Here is a 27850-nt window from a genome sequence, read left to right as displayed (position 1 = left end):
TGGAACCCTCGTAGGTATACGATTGGAAGCATTCTTGCCTTTCTTCAAGCAGGAGTAGACTTGCAGCTGGCTTTAGGGACAACTAAAGGACAGATTTCGGCCTTATGGTTTTTTTTTTTCCAAAGACCAATTGCATCCCATTCTTTGGTGCAAACCTTTGTCAAGGGAGTAACACACCTGAGGCCGCCGGTTAAACCGTCTTTATGTCTCTGGGACCTGAATTTGGTGCTGTCGGCCTTACAGGGTGAACCGTTTGAACCTATTAGGCATATTCCTTTTGTCCTATTGACCAGAAAATTGTTTTTTTTTTTTTTGTGGCTATAACATTGGCTAGAAGGGTGTCAGAATTGGCCACCCTTTCTTGCAAGGAACCTTTTTTTGATTCTTCATCAGGACAGAGTGGTCATGCGCCCTCGTCCGGATTTTCTACCGAAGGTGGTTTCCAAATTTCATTTGAACCAGGATATCATTTTACCTTCCTTTTTTCCAAACCCTAAGACTAGGGAGGAAAGGTCGCTTCACTCACTGGATGTGGTGAGGGCGATCAAAGTTTACTTGAAAATGTCAGCTCCCTTTCGGAAGACTGACTTTTTTTTTTGTCCTGCCAGAGGGTCCTAAGAAAAGACAGCCATCAACAAGTTCAACTATATCTAGGTGTATTCGCCAGACTATTATCCAGGCGTGTGGATTAAAGCGCAAAGTTCCACCTTGAGATTTAAAGGCACACTCCACTAGAGGGGTTGGTGCATCATGGGCAGTACGCCAACAGTGTCTATGGCTCAGGTTTGCAAGGCGGCCGCTTGGTCTTCAGTTCATACGTTCACCAGGTTTTACCAGGTGGATGTTGGATCTCAAAAGGAGACTGTTTTTGGCCACAACGTGTTGCAGGCAGCTTTATAGTCTCAGGCCCGTTGGGGCTTAGGGATATTGTGTCCCCCCTCCTCAGGTGCATTGCTTTAGGACATCCCAAATAGTCATTATTATGGTGCTCTGTGTCCCGTGATGTACGATAAAGAAAAACTGATTTTTAAAACCGCTTACCTGTAAAATCCTTTTCTTGGAGTACATCACGGGACAGAGAGGTCCCTCCCCTCTTTCTGGGATCGCCCTTGCTTGCTACAAAACTGAGGTACTTCCGGTATAGGAGGGGTTATATGGGAGGAACCGTCTTATTATTGGTTGCCAGTGTCCATTCACCTAAAGGTAGCGTATAACCCAAATAGTCATTATTATGGTGCTCTGTGTCCCGTGATGTACTCCAAGAAAAGGATTTTACAGGTAAGCTGTTTTAAAAATCTGTTTTTTTTCACACACAGAGCTTTCTTTTGGTGGTATTTAATAATTAGTGGGTTTTTTATTTTGTGTGCTATAAATAAAAAAAGACTAAAAATTTGGTGAAAAATGCCTTTTTCTTTGTTTCTGTCATAAAATTTTGCAAATTAGTAATATTTCTTCATAAATTTTGCCCAAAATGTATGCGACTACATGTCTTTGGTAAAAATAACCCTAATTAGTGTATATTATTTGGTTTTTGTGAAAGTTCTAGAGTCTACAAGCTATGGTGCAAATCATTGAAAATTGATCACACCTGATGTACTGAAGACCTATCATTTCTTGAGACACTAACAAGCCAGGAAAGTACAAATACCCACAAAATGACCCCATTTTGGAAAGCAGACACCCCAACGTATGATCTATGAGGCATGATGAGTCTTTTGAACTGTTAATTTTTTTTCCAGAAGTTTTTGGAAAATGTGGAAAGAAAATGAAAACGCATTTTTTTTTTTTCCCCACAAAGTTGTCCATTTTTAAGATATTTCCAACACCTAGCATGTACATGGCAAAAATGACACCCCAAAATACATTCTGCTACTCCTCCTGAGTATGGGGATACCACATGTGTGAGACTTTTACACAGCCTGGCCACATACAGAGGCCTGCCAGGAAAGTAGCACATTCAGGCGTTCTACAAGCATAAATTACACATCTCATTTCTCAACCACCTATTAGTTTTGAAGGCCCTGGAGCTCCAGGACAATGGAATTGCCCACAAAATGACCCCATTTTGGAAAGCAGACACCCCAATGTATAATCTATGAGGCATAATGATTCTTTTGAACGGTTCATTTCTTTTTTTTCCAAAAGTTTTTGGAAAATGTGGAAAAAAAAATGAAAACGCATTCCCCCCCCCCCCCCCCCCCCCCCACAAAGTTGTCCATTTTTAAGATATTTTCAACACATAGCATGTACATAGCAAAAATGAATACCCAAAATACATTCTGCCACTCCTCCTGAGTATGGCCATACCACATATCAGACTTTTACACAGCCTGACCACATACAGAGGCCCACCATTGAAGTAGCACCTTCAGGTGTTCAAGTATAAATTACACATCTAATTTCCTGACAACCTATTATTTTTGAAGGCCCTTATATTTCTAACACATAGCATTTACATACCAAAAATTACACTGCAAAATAAATTCTATTGAGGGAAGGGTAAAAAAAAAAAAAAAAAAAAAAAAAAAAAGTATTACCTGTGGTTTTAGTAGTGTCCCCAGAGGAGAGAATTGGTGCAGGCAGCAGGCAGTGATGTGCTTAGCAACAATAGTAATTTATCCAGGCAGCAGGCAGGAGTATTGTCTATAGTCGGCACAAGGATATCGTCAGCACAGCCAAAGCATTTGTCCATAGAAATTGTCCAGGCAGAGACAGCCAGCACAGCCATAATATTGGTCCTGGTACACCGTTACCTCCCTGCACTCATTATTGTACCGCTTTCCAGCCCTTCGTAAACATACTGCCTCTTGCTACAGCTAATTATTTCCATAGGCCATAGGGGTGCAACCGATCAAAAAACTCACAGTTCGGACCATACCTCGGATCAGAGATCATGGATCGGATCATTTTCGGATCAGCAAAAAAAAAAAACGACAAGACAAACATAACCCCCACTGTAATATCCACAATCTCCCCCACTGTAATGTTCACAATATCCACACTGTAATATCCACACTGTAATGTCCCCAATATCCACACTGTAATATCCACACTGTAATGCCCACAATATCCACACTGTAATGTCCACAAATCTCCCCCACTGTAATGTCCACAAATCTCCCCCACTGTAATAGCTCACCGCCACCGCCGGGTGTACCAAGATGGCCGCCGCTCCAGAGCTAGGCCGAAGCCGCGGCCTTTCCTAAGGCCGAGGCAGTGGAGCGCATCATGGGTGTGCCGATCCAAGGAAGCATGGGAAATGGTCAGCACAGATGATGAAAATGGGGAAATGGTCAAGAATATGGGCTAATATTTTAGGGATGTGTGATATAGTCTGAAGCATTCACCAATGCATAGGCCGGGTTCAAGGGGACACTGGGGACAATGGTAGCTGGTATCTCTTCGAAATCCTTTACTGCTGCATACTCGACATCTTTTTTTGGCATCTTCAGCCTGCTTCAGATGGTGGAATGTGGTCCAGGAAGTGGCGTTCATGAAGTCGGCTAACAGCATCAGAACGAAGTGGGCAGGGCTTTCGGTGGATTTGGTGTAAATTATGTAGGCATTATAAATGGCCAAATTAATTAGAGTGCTACTTTCTTGTACCAGAAACTGGACCTCCTTATTGCTAAATGCTGAAGCATTTGGTCATTGAAATCCACCCCCCATGTACAGATTGTAATCTTGTACACATTTCGGCTTTACAGTGGGACCTCGTCTTCTCTGAACTTTAACTGTAGTGTCGTCATGGATGGTGGACATCATGTACACATTCCTGGTATCCTTCCACCTCAAGGCCAGCACTTTGTTGCATCTCAAAGTTGCTTTTTCTCCCCTGCGCAATTTCTTATTTATTATGGCTTGTGGGAAGCCCTTCCTATTCTTTCTGGAGGTTCCACAGGCCAGGGTTTGTGCGAGGTATAGGTGTTTGAAAAGGGGCAGGCTTGTATAGAAGTTATCCAGGTACAACCCCTGGCAAAAATTATGGAATCACCAGTCCCTGAGGATGTTCCTTCAGTTGTTTATTGTTGTAGAAAAAAAGCAGATCACAGACATAGCCAAAAACTAAAGGCATTTCAAATGACAACTTTCTGGCTTTAAGAAACACTAAAAGAAATCAAGAAAAATAATTGTGGTGGCCAGTAACAGTTAGATTTATAGAACAAGCACAGGGAATAAATTATGGAATCACTCAACCCTGAGGAAAAAATTATGGAATCATGAAAAACAAACAAAATAACACTCCAACACATCACTAGTACTTTGTTGCACCACCTCTGGCTTTTATAACTGCTTGCAGTCTCTGAGGCATTGACTTAATGAGTGATAAACAGTACTCTTCATCAATCTGGCTCCAGCCTTCTCTGATTGCTGTTGCCAAATCATCTTTGCAGGTTGGAGCCTTGTCATGGACCATTTTCTTTAACTTCCACCACAGATTTTCAATTGGATTGAGATCCGGACTGTTTGCAGGCCATGACATTGACCTTGTGTCTTTCTTCAAGGAATTTTTTCACAGTTTTTGCTCTATGGCAAGATGCATTATCATCTTGATAAATGATGTCATCATCCCTAAACATCCTTTCAATAGATGGGATAAGAAAAGTGTCCAAAATTTTAATGTAAACCTGTGCATTTATTGAAGATTTAATGACAGCCATCTCCCCAGTGCCTTTACCTGACATGCAGCCCCATATCATAATTGACTGTTCTTCAGACAGTCGTCTGCATAAATCTCATTGGAACGGCACCAAACAAAAGTTCCAGAATCATCACCTTGCCCAATGCAGATTCGAGATTCATCACTGAATATGACTTTCATCCAGTCATCCACAGTCCACGATTGCCTTTCCTTAGCTCATTGTAACCTTGTTTTTTAGTGTTTAGGTGTTAGAGATGGCTTTCTTTTAGCTTTTCTGTATGTAAATCCCATTTCCTTTAGGCGGTTTCTTACAGTTCGGTCACAGATGTTGACTCCAGTTTCCTCCCATTTGTTCCCCATTTGTTTTGTTGTACATTTTCTGTTTTCAAGGCATATTGCTTTAGGTTTTCTTTCTTGACGCTTTGATGTCTTCCTTGGTCTACCGTATGCTTGCCTTTAACCACCTTCCCATGTTTGTATTTGGTCCATGTTTTAGACACAGCCGACTGCGAACAACCAACATCTTGTGCAACACTGCGTGATGATTTACCCTCTTTACCTACATGCTAACAAGCAGATTCAATCTGATGCAGGTGTTAGTGTTTGTAATGAAAATTTACAGGGTGATTCCATAATTTTTTCCTCAGAATTGAGTGATTCCATAATTTATTCCCTGTGCTTGTTCTATAAATCTAACTGTTACTGGCCACCACAATTTTATTTTCTTGATTTCTTTTAGTGTTTCTTAACCTCCCAGGCGGTATGATTCTGTCTGGAATTTTGTGCTGAAAGCGGTACAATTATTTTGCATGGAAATTTGATGCTATGTATTATAGGCCTGCAATTCTTAGTAATTACTTACTTAAACCTGACCAAACAAGAGTCTAGTAGACATCCCAGATGTGATAAAGTTTGAAACACAAAATCATGATTTTAAATAATATAATTTTATTCAATAATGTAATACAAACTAAAGAAATTTGTCAGACAAAGAAAATTCAATAAACATCCTGAGTGTGATAAATTTTGAAGCAAGGTACAGCACACAGTCCCACGTCACAATCCGGACAATAGAACCTGCTTTCTTTTCGGATTTTTTTTCCCCTTGTCATCTCTGTTTGAACAGCAAACCACGCACATCCTGGTAGGTGCTGCCTTTTTTGCGGTTGGCGGTATATAGTCCATAAAGTGCCGACCTGTTAGGCGTTCTGGGTTGGCAACACCAACAGCACGTCGTCCAGGTCTGTTCACATCTACTGATGGCTTCTGGTGTTTCACAAAAATCTGCTCAGCCACCTTCCAGATAAAATCTGAATGAACAAGAGGCCTGTCACTCCCTGCTCGGTACAAGATGTACGCATTCCAAAGGCATTATTCCAGAAGATGCCTGAAAATCTTTTTGTAATATTTTTTCTGCTGTTTCCGCATAGTCGGATAAAAGGTCAAAAAAACGGTATTCGGACATCACAGTACCAAAAAACGGAGTGGCCAGTAACTTGGTGGTCCAGTACCATTTCTGGCGTGGTTTCCCCACCACCCCCTGAAGAATAATGAGTCAGAGAAACAGCCAGATGTCCTCTCTGGTCACCGGTTCCCATCTTCTGCTTTGGGAAAACCTGGCATACAGCGTAGCGGATTGCTGCTGTTGGTAGCGATTTGTCTCTGTGACAATTTTTTCAATTGCCTCCTCTGTGAGAAATAATTGCAGGTATGCCAGAGGGTTGTCAGGCTCAACTTCGACCTTCATCCCAGGTGATCCAGTGAAGGGAAATCTTGGGGGCGCTACCTGGTCCGTATCGCACTCAATAGGGCACCAAGTGCGCACATCGCTGATGTCAGGTGCAGGATCATCACCGCTGTCACTTGTCAGATCAGTGTCAGACGACAAATCTCCCCACGACTCACTATCGCTGAGTTCTGGGAGCAACTCCGTGTCGCTGTCATTCAACTGCTCCAAAGGCGATTTTGTAGCGAAATGGCGCTTTTTGGATTCCATCTTCTCAATATTTTATTGGAGGCAAGGGGCACTGGGACAAGGGGCACTGTATCAGTGAGATCTGAGATGATACAATGTAATCCTCTCAGATTACACTGTATCACCTCTTTTTATATGTGTGTTATTGTGTTTGAACTTTTGAACTTTTTGAATTTCCCGCCCAGTTCCGCTCCCGTGCGCCGCTGTTGCTCGCAGGGAACGGAACTAGGAAGTGAGATGTGGTGATCGTGCTGGCGATCACAGTGGAGCACAGCCGAGGACAGTGGAGGGCATCGCTGGAACCCAGGAGAAGGTAAGGGCTCCGCTGGATGCGCTGCAATGTTACCCCGAGCGTGACTCGGGGTTACCGCTCCTGACAGAAAAAGTCAGACCCGAGTCACGCTTGGGATTACCGCCAAGGAGGTTAAAGCCAGAAAGTTGCCATTTGAAATGCCTTTAGTTTTTGGCCATGTCTGTGATCTGCTTTTTTTCTACAATAAACAACTGAAGGAACATCCTCAGGGACTGGTGGTTCCATAATTTTTGCCAGGGGTTTGTATATGTGGTAACCTTTCTTCAGCAGTGGGTAGGCCAGATCCCATACAATTTTAGTAGTTGTGCCCATGTAGACCGGGCACTCAGGGGGTTCTAGCTGGGAATCTCTTCCTTCATATATGCGGAACACCTACAGATATCCCGTGACTCTCTCGCAAAGCTTATAAAATTTCACTCTGTATTTGGCCCTTTTGCTAGGAATGTATTGTTTTATTCCTAGCCGGCCTGAAAAGGGTACCAGGGACTCATCTACACATATATGCTTATCGGGGACATAGAGTTCTGCAAATCGTTGGGAAAAGAAATTAATGAGTGGGCGAATTTTTATATAATTTATCATAATTTGGATGATTGCGGGGAGGGCACTGGGTGTTGTCGCTGAAATGAAGAAAGCACATTATCTCGTATCGGGACCTGGACATTACAGAAGAATAAATGGGCATCTGGTGAATGGGGTGGGTGGACCAATAGGCATGTCCTTTAATTTTTTTTTTTTGGTAAGCCCCATGTTTATGGTGAGGCCCATAAACATTTTGAACTCCTCCAGAGTCAAATCCTTCCACTCGAATGGACGGGCATATGAAGATTGGGGGTTGTTGGCAATATGCTGCTGGGCATATAAATTGGTCTGGTCCACGATGCGTTGCAGCAAAGAGTTGGGCAAAATAAATTAAAACAATCAATTTCAGAAAAATTTTGGGTATTGGCCTGCACACCTGGCTGTGCGAAAGGGGGAATTCTTGCTGATCCTGAGTCAGAAGGCAGCCATGTTGGATTGGAAAGACCATCTGGGAGATGTGTAGCGGACCTGGCTCTTGGGGGACGTGGCACTCCAGTGCTGGTAGTTAGAGTTCCTGTGCTGGCATTTGGGCGTGATGCTGCGGAAGTGCTGGTACTGGGCATTTCTTGTGGCCTTTCGCTGGCGGCAGCTCTGGTACTGGGCCTTTGGTTTTGGGGTCTATCACTGGCCGCAGCGCTGGTACTGGGCCTGGGAACTTGATCCTGGGGTATATTGCTGGTGGCTGCCTGGTTTCCAGAGCGCCGTGCTCTTTTAGGAGGGATCCATTCTTCCTCTGATTCGTTTGCCGATCCACTATTATCGATCGGTTCAAATGCTGAATTTGATTCACAATCGGAATTGGCATTTGAATCTGATGAGAACTCCCCGCTGCTCTCATCAGTCATGGAGAGGATCTGAAACGCCTCCTCACTTGTATAGACTCTTTTGGACATTTTTTCTGATGGGCTGTGCGACAGGTGACAAATTACGGTTACTGATGGGTGACAGGTGGCGGTCTCTGGGCGACAGGTGATGTGCGACGGTCACTGGTGGGTAGCAGGTGACGTGCGACGGTCACTGGTGGGTAGCAGGTGACGTGCGACGGTCACTGGTGGGTGACAGGTAACGGGTGGCAGTCACTGATGGCAGTCTCTGATGGTGACTGGTGCACTTTATGGGACTGATAGGTGACAGATGAGGGTCACTGATGGGCGACAGTTGCACCGCTGATGGCAGTCTCTGACGGTGACAGGCACTTTGTGGGCACTGATGTGGTGACTGTTGGGTGACAACTGTAATTGGGAGGGGGGGTGATGTGACAGATTCTCTTTTATTTGTGGTGTTGGTGCAGTACACTACAAACATAGATCGGTCACTCACTGCTCCTGGCTCTTCTCTCCTCACACTGGTAACGGTGTGTGAGGAGAGAAGAGCTGGTAACCGCTAGTAACCGGTCTTTGTTTACATTTAATGATCGGCTGTGAATGGATTACAGCCGATCACGTAAACAGCCGTCAGCCATTGGCTGTTTACCCTTGTCGGTGACGAGCAGTGTTCCTGGGAACACGCCGCCACCGACGTGACCGTGCTGCGCGCTCCCTATCACGTGCATGCGCGGTCTAAAGCGGGGAATAACCCCTTTGTGATCGGCCGTGACGTAATCGCGGCCAATCACATGGTGAACAGCCATGCCCAATGGCTGTTCACCCCTGTCGGTGACACACTGTGTCCCGGGGACACGGCAACACCGACAGAGCAGGGCAGCGCGCCCGCGATCGCGCGCATGCCCTGTGTGAATCGGCCGCCGTCATATGACAAGAGGTTAAACAGATACATCATCTCCCCTCAAAATCATCATTTATTAGAGCGAGCTTTGTCTCCCTCTACATTTTCCTGTTTATTATAGGGATTGGGAGTCCTGTCTGTTTTTCTGAAACACAGTCCAATCATCCTTTATATATAAACTTTAGAAGGATGTCTGTGACGCTGTTTGATGACCTCTTGGAGAGACTCCGGCCATGATTGACCAGGATGGACACTGTCATGCGTCGCTCAGTGTCACTGAAGGAACGGCTGTTAGTGAAACTGAGGTAAGTGAAATAAGTACTCATATGGGATAGGGTTAGTTAGGTTTTTGAGAATCGGAATAGTGGTAGGGTTTATGGGTTATGTGGTAGGGTTTAGGTTATAGTGGGTTGGGTTTAGGGGTAGGGTTTAGGCAATAGAAGTTTGGGGAATAGTGGGTTAGGGGTAGTACATTTTTTTTTTTTTTTTTTTTATTTGTATGCTGTTTTCATTAAATATTACATTTTTGTGTTAGGTTCCTTGCAACTGGACAAAGTTTTTTTGTGTCCTTTCACCATTATTTCCTTCTTGGTGTCGCAGCTGTCTCTGCAGTAACAAGGTCAACATGTGTTGCAATTTGGGAGGAGCTACACCACTCAGTCATGCCGGAGCCGACCAAAAAAATCTGGGAGTCTGTTGTGGATGGATTTTGGGGGAAAAAACACAATTTCCTAATTGCATCGGTGCCCTGGATGGTAAACGCATCAGGGTGAAGAAGCCTCCCCACTCCGGATCATCTTATTTTAATTATAAGAAATATTTTTCCGTGGTACTCCTGGCATTGACTGATGCCTACCTAAAATTCTTTGCCGTGGATGTGGGAGCTTATGGCAGCCAAGGTGACTCCCGCATGTTCAGAGAGTCTTAATTCGGACGTCGTCTGCATGAGAGATGCCTCAATATACCAGCAAGTAGGCCTCTACCCTGCACTGATGAACCAAGTTTTCCATTGGTGATGGTTGCGGATGAGGCCGAAAACCTTATGAGGCCATATATTGGATATGGACTCAGCCATGAACAAAGAATTTTCAATTATAGGCTCAGCCGCATACGCCGTGTGGTTGAGTGCGTGTTTGGTGTCTTGACTGCCAAATGGAGGGTTTTGCTGTCCTCCATGCAACTGGATGTGGAGAATGCAATCAAGGTGGTCCTGGCATGCTGCGTGCTACATAATCTGAGGAACAATGATAGGAGAAATGTGGAACTGGAGCCCAGCAACCCAACACATCGTGTTCAATTTATGGACTTGCGGTCAACAGCACGGGTCATGACAATCCGCAACCAATTTGCCCAATATTTTGTATCTCCCAATGGAGAGGTGTCATGGCAAGATGATCATATTTAAAAACAATGTTGACATTGAATAAATCATCATGGATTTTGTTGTTTTTAATAAAACACGTCATATTCATGTTACTGCTCTGTGTCCATGTTTCTTCTTTTGTTCCTCGAGTCCCATTACATTTTGCGTGAGGCAAACACATGCTAGGCCTATTAAGGCTCAGCATGCGTTTGTCTCAAGCAGAGTGCAATTGACTGTTGTGCATCCTATAAAAAAATTAAAACAGACAGAATTTGTCAAGCAAAAAAAGTTTTATTGACCAGGAAAATAATTACAACTGGTGATAGGTTTGCTGGAATGCCTGGTCACTTTGGGGATGTGGGGATTTGGGATGGGGGAAGGAATGGGGGTGGCACCTATGCATATAAGATGGCGGTGTAAATTCTTCGTAGGAGGGTGGCACACCACTGTATTTTAACTGTCTGTATTGAACACGGATGGTGTCTAATCGATCCATGCACTGTATCTCAAGGTCTCCACCCATGTCCTCCATGAAGTTGTACATGTGCCGGCAGGCACGCTTGTTGCTTGGGTCAAGGAAGGCATCAAAGCTGCGCCTCTCCTGCCGCACTTCCTACAGCAGTGCAAGCACCCTGGTCTCAGTCTCAGAAACAAACTCGCCCACCCGCTGCCGCTGGTGTTACGCCCACGGACACCTCCACGACCATGCAACTCTCCATGCTGGCTGACGCTGGATTCCTGCAAAAGAAAAAAAAAATATAAATTGGCAGGCATGTAGGTAGACCCGCGGACGGACCCACGCACGGACGGACCCACGCACAGACGGACCCACGCACAGACGGACCCACGCACAGACGGACCCACAGATAGACACAGACCCACAGACAGACACAGACCCACGCACAGACCCACGCACAGACAGACACAGACCCACGCACAGACAGACACAGACCCACGCACAGACAGACACAGACCCACGCACAGACCCACGCACAGACCCACGCACAGACCCACGCACAGACAGACCCAGACCCACGCACAGACAGACCCAGACCCACGCACAGACAGACCCACGCACAGACAGACAGACAGACAGACCCACGCACAGACAGACCCACGCACAGACAGACCCACGCACAGACAGACCCACGCACAGACAGACCCACGTACAGACAGACCCACGCACAGACAGACCCACGCACAGACAGACCCACGCACAGACAGACCCACGCACAGACAGACCCACGCACAGACAGACCCACGCACAGACAGACCCACGCACAGACAGACCCACGCACAGACAGACCCACGCACAGACAGACCCACGCACAGACAGACCCACGCACAGACAGACCCACGCACAGACAGACCCACGCACAGACAGACCCACGCACAGACAGACCCACGCACAGACAGACCCACGCACAGACAGACCCACGCACAGACAGACCCACGCACAGACAGACCCACGCACAGACAGACACAGACCCACGCACAGACAGACACAGACCCACGCACAGACAGACCCACGCACAGACAGACCCACGCACAGACAGACCCACGCACGCACAGACCCACGCACGCACAGACAGACAGACAGACAGACCCACGCACAGACAGACAGACAGACAGACCCACGCACAGACAGACAGACAGACCCACGCACAGACAGACAGACAGACCCACGCACAGACAGACAGACAGACCCACGCACAGACAGACAGACAGACCCACGCACAGACAGACCCAGACCCACGCACAGACAGACCCAGACCCACGCACAGACAGACCCAGACCCACGCACAGACAGACCCAGACCCACGCACAGACAGACACAGACCCACACACAGACAGACAGACCCACGCACAGACAGACAGACCCACGCACAGACAGACAGACAGACAGACCCACGCACAGACAGACAGACAGACCCACGCACAGACAGACCCACGCACAGACAGACAGACAGACCCACGCACAGACAGACAGACAGACAGACCCACGCACAGACAGACAGACAGACCCACGCACAGACAGACAGACAGACCCACACACAGACAGACCCACGCACGGACAGACCCACGCACAGACAGACAGACAGACAGACAGACCCACGCACAGACAGACAGACAGACCCACGCACAGACAGACAGACAGACCCACACACAGACAGACCCACGCACAGACAGACCCACGCACAGACAGACCCACGCACGGACAGACCCACGCACAGACAGACAGACAGACCCACGCACAGACAGACAGACAGACAGACAGACAGACCCACGCACAGACAGACAGACAGACAGACCCACGCACAGACAGACAGACAGACAGACCCACGCACAGACAGACAGACAGACAGACCCACGCACAGACAGACAGACAGACCCACGCACAGACAGACAGACAGACAGACCCACGCACAGACAGACAGACAGACAGACCCACGCACAGACAGACAGACAGACAGACCCACGCACAGACAGACAGACAGACAGACCCACGCACAGACAGACAGACAGACAGACAGACCCACGCACAGACAGACAGACAGACAGACCCACGCACAGACAGACAGACAGACAGACCCACGCACAGACAGACAGACAGACCCACGCACAGACAGACAGACAGACCCACGCACAGACAGACAGACAGACCCACGCACAGACAGACAGACAGACCCACGCACAGACAGACAGACAGACCCACGCACAGACAGACACAGACCCACGCACAGACAGACACAGACCCACGCACAGACAGACCCACGCACAGACAGACCCACGCACAGACAGACCCACGCACAGACAGACCCACGCACAGACAGACCCACGCACAGACAGACCCACGCACAGACAGACCCACGCACAGACAGACCCACGCACAGACAGACATACACAGACCCACGCACAGACAGACACAGACCCACACACAGACAGACCCACGCACAGACAGACAGACAGACAGACCCACGCACAGACAGACAGACAGACGCACAGACAGACACAGACCCACGCACAGACAGACACAGACCCACGCACAGACAGACCCACGCACAGACAGACCCACGCACAGACAGACCCACGCACAGACAGACCCACGCACAGACAGACCCACGCACAGACAGACCCACGCACAGACAGACAGACACAGACCCACGCACAGACAGACAGACACAGACCCACGCACAGACAGACACAGACCCACACACAGACAGACCCACGCACAGACAGACAGACAGACAGACCCACGCACAGACAGACAGACAGACCCACGCACAGACAGACAGACAGACGCACAGACAGACAGACAGACAGACCCACGCACAGACAGACAGACAGACAGACAGACCCACGCACAGACAGACAGACAGACAGACCCACGCACAGACAGACAGACAGACAGACCCACGCACAGACAGACAGACAGACAGACAGACAGACCCACGCACAGACAGACAGACAGACAGACCCACGCACAGACAGACAGACAGACAGACCCACGCACAGACAGACAGACCCACGCACAGACAGACAGACCCACGCACAGACAGACAGACAGACAGACCCACGCACAGACAGACAGACAGACAGACAGACCCACGCACAGACAGACAGACCCACGCACAGACAGACAGACAGACGCACAGACAGACAGACCCACGCACAGACAGACAGACAGACAGACCCACGCACAGACAGACAGACAGACAGACAGACCCACGCACAGACAGACAGACAGACAGTCAGACCCACGCACAGACAGACAGACAGACAGACAGACCCACGCACAGACAGACAGACAGACAGACCCACGCACAGACAGACAGACAGACAGACAGACCGACCCACGCACAGACAGACAGACAGACAGACAGACCCACGCACAGACAGACAGACAGACAGACAGACCCACGCACAGACAGACAGACCCACGCACAGACAGACAGACAGACAGACCCACGCACAGACAGACAGACAGTCAGACCCACGCACAGACAGACAGACAGACAGTCAGACCCACGCACAGACAGACAGACAGACAGTCAGACCCACGCACAGACAGACAGACAGACAGACAGACAGACAGACCCACGCACAGACAGACAGACAGACAGACAGACCCACGCACAGACAGACAGACAGACAGACAGACAGACCCACGCACAGACAGACAGACAGACAGACAGACCCACGCACAGACAGACAGTCAGACGCACAGACAGACAGACCCACGCACAGACAGACAGACAGACAGACCCACGCACAGACAGACAGACAGACAGACAGACCCACGCACAGACAGACAGACAGACAGACCCACGCACAGACAGACAGACAGACAGACCCACGCACAGACAGACAGACAGACAGACCCACGCACAGACAGACAGACAGACAGACAGACCCACGCACAGACAGACAGACAGACAGACAGACCCACGCACAGACAGACAGACAGACCCACGCACAGACAGACAGACAGACAGACAGACCCACGCACAGACAGACAGACAGACAGACCCACGCACAGACAGACAGACAGACAGACCCACGCACAGACAGACAGACAGACAGACCCACGCACAGACAGACAGACAGACAGACAGACCCACGCACAGACAGACAGACAGACAGACAGACCCACGCACAGACAGACAGACCCACGCACAGACAGACAGACAGACAGACCCACGCACAGACAGACAGACAGACAGACCCACGCACAGACAGACAGACCCACGCACAGACAGACAGACAGACAGACAGACAGACCCACGCACAGACAGACAGACAGACAGACAGACCCACGCACAGACAGACAGACCCACGCACAGACAGACAGACCCACGCACAGACAGACAGACCCACGCACAGACAGACAGACAGACAGACCCACGCACAGACAGACAGACAGACAGACCCACGCACAGACAGACAGACAGACAGACCCACGCACAGACAGACAGACAGACAGACCCACGCACAGACAGACAGACAGACAGACAGACCCACGCACAGACAGACAGACAGACAGACAGACCCACGCACAGACAGACAGACAGACAGACCCACGCACAGACAGACAGACAGACCCACGCACAGACAGACAGACCCACGCACAGACAGACAGACAGACAGACAGACCCACGCACAGACAGACAGACCCACGCACAGACAGACAGACAGACAGACAGACCCACGCACAGACAGACAGACAGACGCACAGACAGACAGACCCACGCACAGACAGACAGACCCACGCACAGACAGACAGACAGACAGACCCACGCACAGACAGACAGACAGACAGACAGACAGACAGACAGACCCACGCACAGACAGACAGACAGACAGACAGACCCACGCACAGACAGACAGACCCACGCACAGACAGACAGACAGACAGACCCACGCACAGACAGACAGACAGACAGACAGACCCACGCACAGACAGACAGACAGACAGACCCACGCACAGACAGACAGACAGACAGACCCACGCACAGACAGACAGACAGACAGACAGACCCACGCACAGACAGACAGTCAGACGCACAGACAGACAGACCCACGCACAGACAGACAGACAGACAGACAGACCCACGCACAGACAGACAGACAGACAGACCCACGCACAGACAGACAGACAGACAGACCCACGCACAGACAGACAGACAGACAGACAGACCCACGCACAGACAGACAGACCCACGCACAGACAGACAGACAGACCCACGCACAGACAGACAGACAGACAGACCCACGCACAGACAGACAGACAGACAGACCCACGCACAGACAGACAGACAGACCCACGCACAGACAGACAGACAGACCCACGCACAGACAGACAGACAGACCCACGCACAGACAGACAGACAGACAGACAGACAGACCCACGCACAGACAGACAGACAGACCCACGCACAGACAGACAGACAGACCCACGCACAGATAGACAGACAGACAGACAGACCCACGCACAGACAGACAGACAGACAGACCCACGCACAGACAGACAGACAGACAGACCCACGCACAGACAGAGAGACAGACAGACCCACGCACAGACAGACAGACAGACAGACAGACCCACGCACAGACAGACAGACAGACAGACCCACGCACAGACAGACAGACAGACAGACAGACCCACGCACAGACAGACAGACAGACAGACAGACCCACGCACAGACAGACAGACAGACAGACCCACGCACAGACAGACAGACAGACAGACAGACCCACGCACAGACAGACAGACAGACAGACCCACGCACAGACAGACAGACAGACAGACAGACCCACGCACAGACAGACGCACGCACAGACAGACAGACACAGACCCACGCACAGACAGACACAGACCCACACACAGACAGACCCACGCACAGACAGACAGACAGACAGACAGACCCACGCACAGACAGACAGACAGACAGACAGACCCACGCACAGACAGACAGACAGACGCACAGACAGACAGACCCACGCACAGACAGACAGACAGACAGACCCACGCACAGACAGACAGACAGACCCACGCACAGACAGACAGACAGACAGACCCACGCACAGACAGACAGACAGACAGACCCACGCACAGACAGACAGACAGACAGACCCACGCACAGACAGACAGACAGACAGACCCACGCACAGACAGACAGACAGACAGACCCACGCACAGACAGACAGACAGACAGACCCACGCACAGACAGACAGACAGACCCACGCACAGACAGACAGACAGACGCACAGACAGACGCACGCACAGACAGACAGACAGACAGACAGACCCACGCACAGACAGACAGACAGACAGACAGACAGACCCACGCACAGACAGACAGACAGACAGACCCACGCACAGACAGACAGACAGACAGACAGACCCACGCACAGACAGACAGACAGACAGACAGACCCACGCACAGACAGACAGACAGACAGACCCACGCACAGACAGACAGACAGACAGACAGACCCACGCACAGACAGACAGACAGACAGACCCACGCACAGACAGACAGACAGACAGACAGACCCACGCACAGACAGACGCACAGACAGACGCACGCACAGACAGACAGACACAGACCCACGCACAGACAGACACAGACCCACACACAGACAGACCCACGCACAGACAGACAGACAGACAGACAGACCCACGCACAGACAGACAGACAGACAGACAGACCCACGCACAGACAGACAGACAGACGCACAGACAGACAGACCCACGCACAGACAGACAGACAGACAGACCCACGCACAGACAGACAGACAGACCCACGCACAGACAGACAGACAGACAGACCCACGCACAGACAGACAGACAGACAGACCCACGCACAGACAGACAGACAGACAGACCCACGCACAGACAGACAGACAGACAGACCCACGCACAGACAGACAGACAGACAGACCCACGCACAGACAGACAGACAGACAGACCCACGCACAGACAGACAGACAGACCCACGCACAGACAGACAGACAGACGCACAGACAGACGCACGCACAGACAGACAGACAGACAGACAGACCCACGCACAGACAGACAGACAGACAGACACACAGACCCACGCACAGACAGACAGACAGACAGACCCACGCACAGACAGACAGACAGACAGACCCACGCACAGACAGACAGACAGACAGACCCACTCACAGACAGACAGACCCACTCACAGACAGACAGACCCACTCACAGACAGACACAGACCCACGCACAGACAGACAGACGGACCCACGCACAGACAGACAGACAGACAGACCCACGCACAGACAGACAGACAGACAGACCCACGCACAGACAGACAGACAGACCCACGCACAGACAGACAGACGCACAGACAGACGCACGCACAGACAGACAGACAGACAGACAGACAGACCCACGCACAGACAGACAGACAGACCCACGCACAGACAGACAGACAGACAGACACACAGACCCACGCACAGACAGACAGACACACAGACACACAGACCCACGCACAGACAGACAGACACAGACCCACGCACAGACAGACAGACAGACAGACAGACAGACCCACGCACAGACAGACAGACAGACAGACACACAGACCCACGCACAGACAGACAGACAGACAGACACACAGACCCACGCACAGACAGACAGACACAGACCCACGCACAGACAGACAGACAGACAGACCCACTCACAGACAGACACAGACCCACGCACAGACAGACACGGACCCACGCACAGACAGACAGACGGACCCACGCACAGACAGACAGACAGACCCACGCACAGACAGACACAGACCCACGCACAGACAGACATAATGGATGGACAGTTACCTCGTGTTGCCTCCTCAGCGAGGCTTTCCACACTGCTCTCACAGGGAGATGTGTGGGCTGAGCTGTCCGTGGCACTGGTGGTGGGTCTGTCCACTACCCGAACTTCCCCTGCCTCCTCTCGCCAATATTGGATATTGTCCTACAAAGAATAGAAATAAACAGTTGACATTATACATAGAAAATGCATATTGCCTGCAAAAAAAATGCACAGGGTTAATTAAATGCACAGGGTTAATTGTATAAAAAAAAAAAAAACAACTTACTCTCTGGTGCTGGTGATCATGGCTTGCCTTATGAAGGCCAGGTTTTGGTGGTAGTCATGCAGCTTCCTTTTGGGCGCTGGGGCTCCGGATCGGGCTGATTTTTCCTCTTCAGTGAGGTCCCTCCTCACACAATCACGGAGTGATTTCCACCGCCGCTGAAGGACTTTGCCTAAGAATAGTGGACAAGAATAGAAAAATGGAAAGGAAGAGGTTACTTATGCATTATACATTTATTACATTACAGAACAAACAGATTATGCATTCCACTAATATAGACTTACTTGTTTGTTTTTGGGTACCATGTGACATATCTTCCCACCCTGGGGTGAGAGATGCGCTTATCTCTATCCACAATTGATTCTTTAAAATGTGGTCTCCATGCTGTGGGTGAGCAAGGAAACACAGCTCGGGATGGGCCTCCACAGCTGTAATGAGAGCTGGTTGTGACACAGAGCTGGCCATGCCTGTTCCTCCTCTTTCTATTTCCCACAATCCCCCAGGTGTGCAAGGGACTTTTGGGTAACTACAGACAGAAATTTCCTGTTTTTCCTTACAGTGACCAATCACATAATAAACCTTTTGACAGCTTAAGAACGCTGATGCTAAAAACGTTGGTATATCGCTAATGCACATTTTTGAGCTTTTTTCGGCGTCAGCGTCAAAACAGCTCTAGCACTGGAGCCTCTGAAGGTGCGGTCCTTGGGTTTTTTTTTTTTTTTTTTTTTTGGAGCTTAAACAACCATGCCTGTTACAGCTCAAAAACGCCATGGTGCGTATGAGCCCATTGAATAACATGGAGTGGCGTTCTTAAGCAGCAAAAAAAGCCCCAAAAAGCCGCTGTTAAAACGTCCGTGTGTATGAGGCCTAACAGTTTTTGAATATTTTTATTGTTAAAGAGCACTTTATCATTCATTGTTATATGTGTTATTTACTCAGTGGGGGTTTTGATTACATATATGTATTTGTTTTTTTACATGCATTGATTAGCACAATATAGGACACTCTAGCGCAGCGTATTTTTCTTTTGTATCGCAAAAAATGGCCTGGTCATTAAGGGGGAAAATCTTCTTCCGGTCCTTAAGCGATTAAGCTGCTTCTGGAGGAAAGGTGTTCACATGTAGAGAAAGACACAGATGAAAGTTTTTTTTGCATGGGGACAAAGCCCTAGGGCAAGGTGCATATTGACCTACTTTTCAATAGGTCAAAATCTGAGGTAAGCCCCCTGTTTGGAAGGTGGAAGAAGCACTCTGTCATTTATAATATTCACTGGTACACGTGTGTGGGGTTTTTTTTTTTTTTTATGGACTCCAATTGAGGTGGAAGAAAAAGGAGGTGGACTTTAAATATATGAATGTCTCTTTCCCTCTCACTCTCTCCATCTATCCATCTCCCCATTATCATTTGCATATACAGTATCTCACAAAAGTGAGTACATCCCTCCACATTTTTGTAAATATTTTATTATATCTGACAACACTGAAGAAATGACACTTTGCTACAAAATAAAGCAGTGAGTATACAGCTTGTATAACAGTGTAAATTTGCTGTCCCCTCAAAATAACTCAACACACAGCCATTAATGTCTAAACCACTGGCAACAAAAGTGAGTACACCCCTAAGTGAAAATGTCCAAATTGGGCCCAATTGGCCATTTTCCCCTAATCGTCTTTCAGGACAGCCACCTGAGACCTTGGCTCCTCCCCTCTGTAGTTAACACCGCGCCAGCCATCTTTAAATTTCCTCCTCCCCTGCCCTGCTGGCTCTTCAGTTATTTGTGTTTCCTCCACAGGGGAGACACCACATGGAAGGGAGTCCAGCGAGCCAGGGAGGCGCAGGACTGATGTCCTGGAAGGGGGCAGAGGCTCCTTGGACAAATAGCCAAAAGGGCTTACCTGGAAAATTGCCACCCCCCCCGCATCTCTGAGGGTGGGAGAAAGCAGAGGGAGGCCCGGTTTTCAGCATTGTGGGCGGTAAGAGGAGGTGCGGTCCCCACAAGGCAGTCCTGGAGCCTGCAGGCATCCACAGCGTGGAAAAACTACACCGGGCTCGATGGCTGCATTCAAGTCGGATGACGTCACGTCCGGCGGAAGGGGCAGGCAGGGCATTTACGATTGACCCGTGGCTTCCGGATCACTGACAAGGGGGCTAGGCGAAGGCTGGAGACAAGCCACATTTTCTGTAGAGATGGCACAGGCTCCATTGGTGGCACCAGGAGAATGTCGGAAGCGCAGGGGAACCGGACTGCTCTAACGGAGGCCAGCTCTAGCCACACTAAGGTAGGGAGGACCTAAGGAGGGAGGGGAAGAACATGGGGCCCCTGGGGAGGGAAACCCACATGTGGAGGCTGCGTCCCTGCAACGAGTGGCAGCGAGGGTGGTGTTTAATTGCTGAGGGCACTTGATAACTGCTCTGCTTTTATTTTTCAGAGTAAAGCCACAAACAAATTCAGAACCCCTCATATTTCAAAGAGAAGGTGCCCCTCTTGTAAGGCTACTCTTAGGGACTCCTGGGGGAAAGCTTTATGCAAAGAATGCATTAACAAACTGGTACAGGAGCATTCCTCTGACCAAGGTAGTGAGTTAGCAGCCTCAGTTAAGGAGCTTTCTAACACCTTTTTGAATCCTTTTAGAATGTTTTTTGCGGGCTTTCAGACCCGCAGCCTCAGACTGCTCCTCTGCCAGTTCAGCAGGTAGCATTACCTTTCACTAGTGCAGGCCCTCCAGCAACCTCCATGGATGAGGCCGAAAAGGAGCCAGATAGCACAGCCTCCAGCTCCCAGGAATCAAAAGGGGAAGCTCTGGAATGGGATTCCAGGATACCTTCCCGATGCAAACTTTCACTTGAGGCGGTAGAAAACCTCCTGGGGACCATTTATACCACTCTGGGTGTTTTGTCAGAGAAAAAACCTCTTTCACTACACGATCAAATATACCAGGGCCTGGGAGAACAAGAAAGAGAAGGTGTGTGTTTTTTTTTTGTTTTTTTTTTTTTTTTTTTTTATTTCTGTCCAATTTTTCCTGGCAATAAAGAAGGATTGGCAGGACTCTGAAAGGAAGACGTTCTTTTCTAAAGCGCTAAAACGATGATTCCCTTTTTCGGATGACCCAGCATCAGCCTGGAACAAAATCCCGAAATTGGACGCAGAATTTTCTCAGGTCTCGAAGCATACGGACTAAAGCCTCATACACACGATTAGATTTTCGGAAGGGGATTGTCTGTTAACAGACTGTTGTCCGAAATTCTTACCGTTTACGCTCCTTTTGACAGATGTTGTTCAATTTTCCGACAACAAATGTTGGATGACAGACTAGTAAATTTTTTTCAAACGACAGCTCCACGTCAGATTTTCAGATGGTCAGTACACAAATCCCTCATACAAGTCGAAAGTACAAACGCGTATGCTCGGAATTAATGCTCATCAAACACAAAATTAGCATAAGGGGCCCAAAGGGTGGCGCTTGAGCTGAAATTCCTCCTAGTACGTCACTACGTTCGTGTTTGTGGCACGACAGTTTGTGTAACATTAATATGCAGGACAAGATGCTGGCACACACCCTTTTGACAAAAATCAGACACTCGGTTGTCCAACAATCGTACCGTGTGTACGAGGCTTTAGCCTTCAAGGATATGGGTGCTCTGTCTGAGCCAATGGACAAAAGGATGGACTCCCTCCTGGAAGAAATCTTGGGAAAACCCAGCTAAGGCAGTAATAGTAGTGGCTCAAAACGTAGAGTTCTGGCTGACTCGGATACAGGCCCACATTGAGGCAACACCAAAGGAGCAGATTATATCCTCCTTTCCTATGCCCCCCCGGGGCATTGCCTATTTTGCAGATGCATCCGCGGAATCAGTCCGTATGATGGCAAGGTCCTCTGCCTTAGCCAATTCCACAAGAAGAGCTCTTTGGCTAAAGACATGGCAGGGGGACTGCGCATCTAAAGCCAAGCTCCGTGGGATCCCACTTACAGGAGACTTATTGTTTAGGCCAGGGCTGGAAAAAGTTCTCGATCGCATGGCGGATAAGAAGAAAGCGTTTCCGCTAAAACGTAAACCAGCCTGGGCACAACTGCACCAAAACAAGAAAAGGCTAGGAGCACAAAATCGCTTTGCCTCCACCTAGGGCCGAAAACCAAAAAAAGCCCTGGGGACAAAGAGGGAAGGGCAAGGGAGGTACACATTTTTTTTTTTTTGTCCTGAACAAGCCCGTAACAAACTGTGACAAGCTGGTCACGGTGGGGGGAAGATTGGGGGTCCTTATCCCACAATGGGAAGTGATCTCAAGCCAGTTCATATTAAGAATTGTGCAACAGGGTTATCGCTTGGAATTTTCAAGTTCACCCTCGAACAGGTTTTACATCACGGAACTGCCAAGAAGCAGAGAAAAGGCAAGAGGTCTATTGGAAGCCATAGGAGAATTAATGGAACAAAAGGTGGTAAGCTATGGGCCATGGGAGGAAGCAGGCAAGGGATTCTACTCCCACGTATTCGTGGTTCAGAAACCCTCGGGAAAATTCAGACTGATACTAAACCTCCAAACCCTTAAACCTGTCAGTAACCTACAAAAGGTTCAGGATGGACTCAGTCTTTTCTGTAAAGGCACTACTACCCCCAAATTGTTATATTGCTTCCCTGGACCTAAAAGATTCATTCTTAAACATCCCTAGCACTCAAAATTGCCAGAAATGCATAAAACTGGCAATAATAATGAAGGAAGAAACGTTCCATCTTTCAGTTCCAGGTTCTTCTTTTTGGCATTTCCTCCTCGCCTCGGATATCAACAAAAGTGAAGGCTGAAACCCTGGCGACACTCCGAATCAGAAACCTTTCTGTCATAGCCTATCTAGGTGACCTACTTCTCTTTGCAACCACTCCAGAAAAGTTAGCCAAGTATCTGAAGTACACTCAAGATTTTCTAGGAAAACTAGGTTGGTTGTTAAAAATAGAGAACTCCTATCTGATCCCCCACCCAGCATATTACATACTATGGGTAAATCCTAGACTCAGCAAAACAAATTTTTGACAAGGGCTTGAGCCTCAGCACATTAAAAAGCCAAGTATCAGCACTCTGTTTATCAGGAAAAGAATCTAGCTTCCAACCAATGGATAGTTAAATTTTTTTTATTTTAAGGCCCTGAGCAGACAGAGACCAGTGCAGAGACCATCTTTTCCTAACTGGGACCTGTCTTTGGTACTACAAACCCTGAAAACGGACCCATTCGAACCACAAGAAAATTGGTCAATTTGCTGACACTTAAAGCAGTTTTTTTTTTTTTTTTTTTTTTTATGGCGATCACTACCGCCAGGAGGGTTTGCAAGATAGACACACTATCAATCAGATCTTCTTTCTTTCTTTCCTCCTCTTCAGGTTTCCCGGATCGTACAGTTTTTAAGATGGATTTGGCCTTTTTGCTGAAGGTAGCCTTAAAATTTCATAGAAGCCAAGATATTATTTTGCCTTTTTTGTACAAATCCTTCCAGAGAACAGGAAGTTAAGTTCCACATGTTAGACGTAATGAGGTGCATTCTATATTATTTGGAGGAAACAAAAGGAAGGAAAGGAATCAGGCCTTTGGATGCAAGGTCTTACAAGATGTAGTCCCGCCCTAGGGGGTAAGTGCTCGATTATCCTCTAATGCCGCGTACACACTGTCAGACTTTACGGCAGACTTTGCCCGGCGGACTTTTCGACGTACTTTACGGCGGACTTTCTGAATGAACGGACTTGCCTACACACAATCCACCAAAGTCTGTCAAATTCGTACGTGATGACGTACGACCGGATTAAAATTATGAAGTTCATAGCCAGTAGCCAATAGCTGCCCTAGCGTGGCTTTTTGTCCGTCGAACTAGCATACAGACGAGCGGACTTTTCGACCGGACTCGAGTTCGACGGATAGATTTAAAACATGTTTCAAATCTAAGTTCGTCCAACTTTTGAGCAAACAAAGTCCGCTGGAGCCCACACACGATCGAATTGTCCGACGAAATCCCGTCCGCCGGGCAAAGTCTGCCGTAAAGTCCGCTCGTGTGTATGCGGCATAAGGTGACTGTCCTGAAAGACGATTAGGGGAAAAACAAAGTTCCTTAGTGGTAACGTTCTTTCCCAGGGTCTTTCAGGACAGCACCGGTACCCACCCGAATGTATAAATTACAGTAATACCTTGTATTGCGATTAACATGGTTTACGAGTGTTTCGCAATACGAGCTATTATTTAAAAAAAAAAAATTTTTAAATCCTGACGGTTTGCAAGCTTTGTCTTGCAAGACTAGCAGAATTCAAGCCAATGGGGTGTGCAGTACCGCATTTGGCCAGAGTTGTGGGGGTGCGGGTGACATTCGAAGCCACACGGAAACTTCCTTTCCCAAGTGTTTCCAAGCCTCTCCTAGTGTGTCAGAGTGCATTTGAGCGGTCTCTGAGCGTCTCCGGTGACCCCACCACCACCACCACCAGTACTTGCCACATGCGGTACTGCTTACAATAGCAGTCACTGTGGAAAGAATTATCTGAGTTTCCATTGACTCCTATGGGGCAAACTCGCTTTGATATACGAGTGCTTTGGATTACAAGCATTCTTCTGGAACGAATTATGCTCGTAATCCAAGGTACCACTGTAATTGAGATTTCCTGACAGGAACTGTGATATTGTATACTATGTATCATATGTTCTTGTGTCTCCCCAGCAGACTGGAGCTGCTCTAGGAAAACTGAGGAGCCAACAGGGGAGGAGGAAACTTAAAGATGGCTGGCACTGTTTCCCACAGAGGGAAGGAGCCAAGGTCTCTGGTGGCTGTCCTGAAAGACTCTGGGAAAGAACGTTACCAGTAAGTAAACCCTATTGAGCATCTGCGGGGGATCCTCAAACAGAAGGTAGAGGAGCACAAGGTTTCTAACATCCACCAGCTCCATGATGTCCTGGAGGAATGGAAGAGGACTTCAGTGGCAACCTGTGAAGCTCTGGGTTAAGGCCCAATTTGGACATTTTCACTTAGGAGTGTACTCACTTTTGTTGCCAGTGGTTTAGACATTAATGGCTGTGTTGAGTTATTTTGAGGGGACAGCAAGTTATATGAGCTGTACACTCACTACTTTACATTGTAGCAAAGTGTCATTTCTTCAGTGTTGTCACATGAAAAGATATAAAAAAAATATTTACAAAAATGTGAGGGGTATACACACTTTTGTGAGATACTGTAAGTGGATGTTACACTGCATTGTGAACTTGGCACTTTATATTTTGTAATGGAAGATATTCGGGTGATACGTTTTTAGTCACATGGATTTTTATTATTTTATCCATTTGAAAGCGATTTTATATGTCATGTATATGGTTTATTTTTGTTTGCATTTTATGGTGTGGGAACACATGAGAACAGCTGCAGCAATCATAAATTATTGAATTTTGGTTCACGATTTGTGTGATAGCGCGGGAGAATCCTGGTATAGAACTGAATACACTAAATCACAGCCGAACAACTACTAAAAACGGACCTGAAAATCGCACCGCACATGTGTGAAACTGGTCAAAGGTATTACGTTTTGAATGTATTGATTTCAACAATTTCTTTTTCCTCCTCCTTCTTCTTCTCTCTTGGTGCAATGAATAACTGATAACGTTTCATTATTCTAGGACATATGGAACGAAAAGGAAGCATAGTGTCCAGAGCAAACAGCATTGGCTCCACCAGTGCCTCCTCTGTTCCCAATACAGGTACATTTCCAGCTCACATGTTCATAATTAAAGTACTACAGAACTCCGTTGAGTTGAGGAAGAAATATCTGTCTTTTGGGGGCCCATTTACACTCTCACGGTTTGTTAATGCACTTTTCCTAATTGGCAGCACATAACACACATATATCTGGTTAGTACCATGAATTGCTTGTTACTGCAAAGCAATAGTGTGCATACAGCCTTAGGCCCCTTTCACACTGGGGCGGTGGGGGCGTCGGCGGTAAAACTGCGCTATTTTTAGCACCGCTTTACCGTCGTTTTAGCGGCGGTATTCGGCCGCTAGCGGTGTGGTTTTAACCCCCGCTGGCAGCCGAAAAAGGGTTAAAACCGCTCTCATATCGCCGCTACAGCGGCGCTATGCCCGCAGTATAGCCGCGCTGCCCCATTGATTTCAATGGGCAGGAGCAGTTTAGGAGCGGTGAATACATCGCTCCAAAAATGCTGTTTGCAGGAGTTTTTTTTTTCTCTCCTGCCAGCGCACCGCTCCAGTGTGAAAGCCCTCGGGCTTTCACACTGGAGAAACCGTAGCGGCAGTTTTAGGTCGGTTTGCTGGCGCTATTTTTAGCGCCTGCAAACCGCCCCAGTGTGAAAGGGGCCCAAGGCTCTGATCACAGTTGAGCACTTTTGGCAAAGTCCTAGTTCTATGACATGTAGCCAATGGCATTGCTCTGATCTGTCTTCTCTCCCTGCAGTTCCAGTGCCCTTGGCTATAAGCACAGATCTGATCACACATTCTACATAAAGTTTGGCACACATTTAACCATACCAAAAATTCAGAAGAGGTTGACATGTTATGTATATTGCATTCTCCAAAGGATAGTAACAAGGTAGAACCTTTTATTTTTTTAATTTTTTATTAAAATTATATATGATAAATCTATAATAAACATCCCAGTTATTTTAG

General features: G+C 48.2%; 1 protein-coding gene across 1 annotated transcript in view; it reads left to right on the top strand.

Moving 5' to 3' along the window:
- The window catches only part of MLX (MAX dimerization protein MLX), a gene marked incomplete in the record, with an annotated part of 278518 nt that overhangs the window by 93052 nt on the left and 157616 nt on the right, over positions 1–27850 (top strand). Inside the window, 1 exon segment of the mRNA XM_073608290.1 lies at positions 26845–26925. Within this exon segment, the coding sequence (XP_073464391.1) occupies positions 26845–26925 (81 nt within the window).

The sequence above is a fragment of the Aquarana catesbeiana genome, linkage group LG12 (assembly GCF_042186555.1).
Source record: "Aquarana catesbeiana isolate 2022-GZ linkage group LG12, ASM4218655v1, whole genome shotgun sequence".
Taxonomy (NCBI): Eukaryota; Metazoa; Chordata; class Amphibia; order Anura; family Ranidae; genus Aquarana; species Aquarana catesbeiana.
The sequence above is the reverse complement of the archived record's forward strand: the minus strand, read 5'-3'. Positions and strand labels throughout refer to the sequence as shown.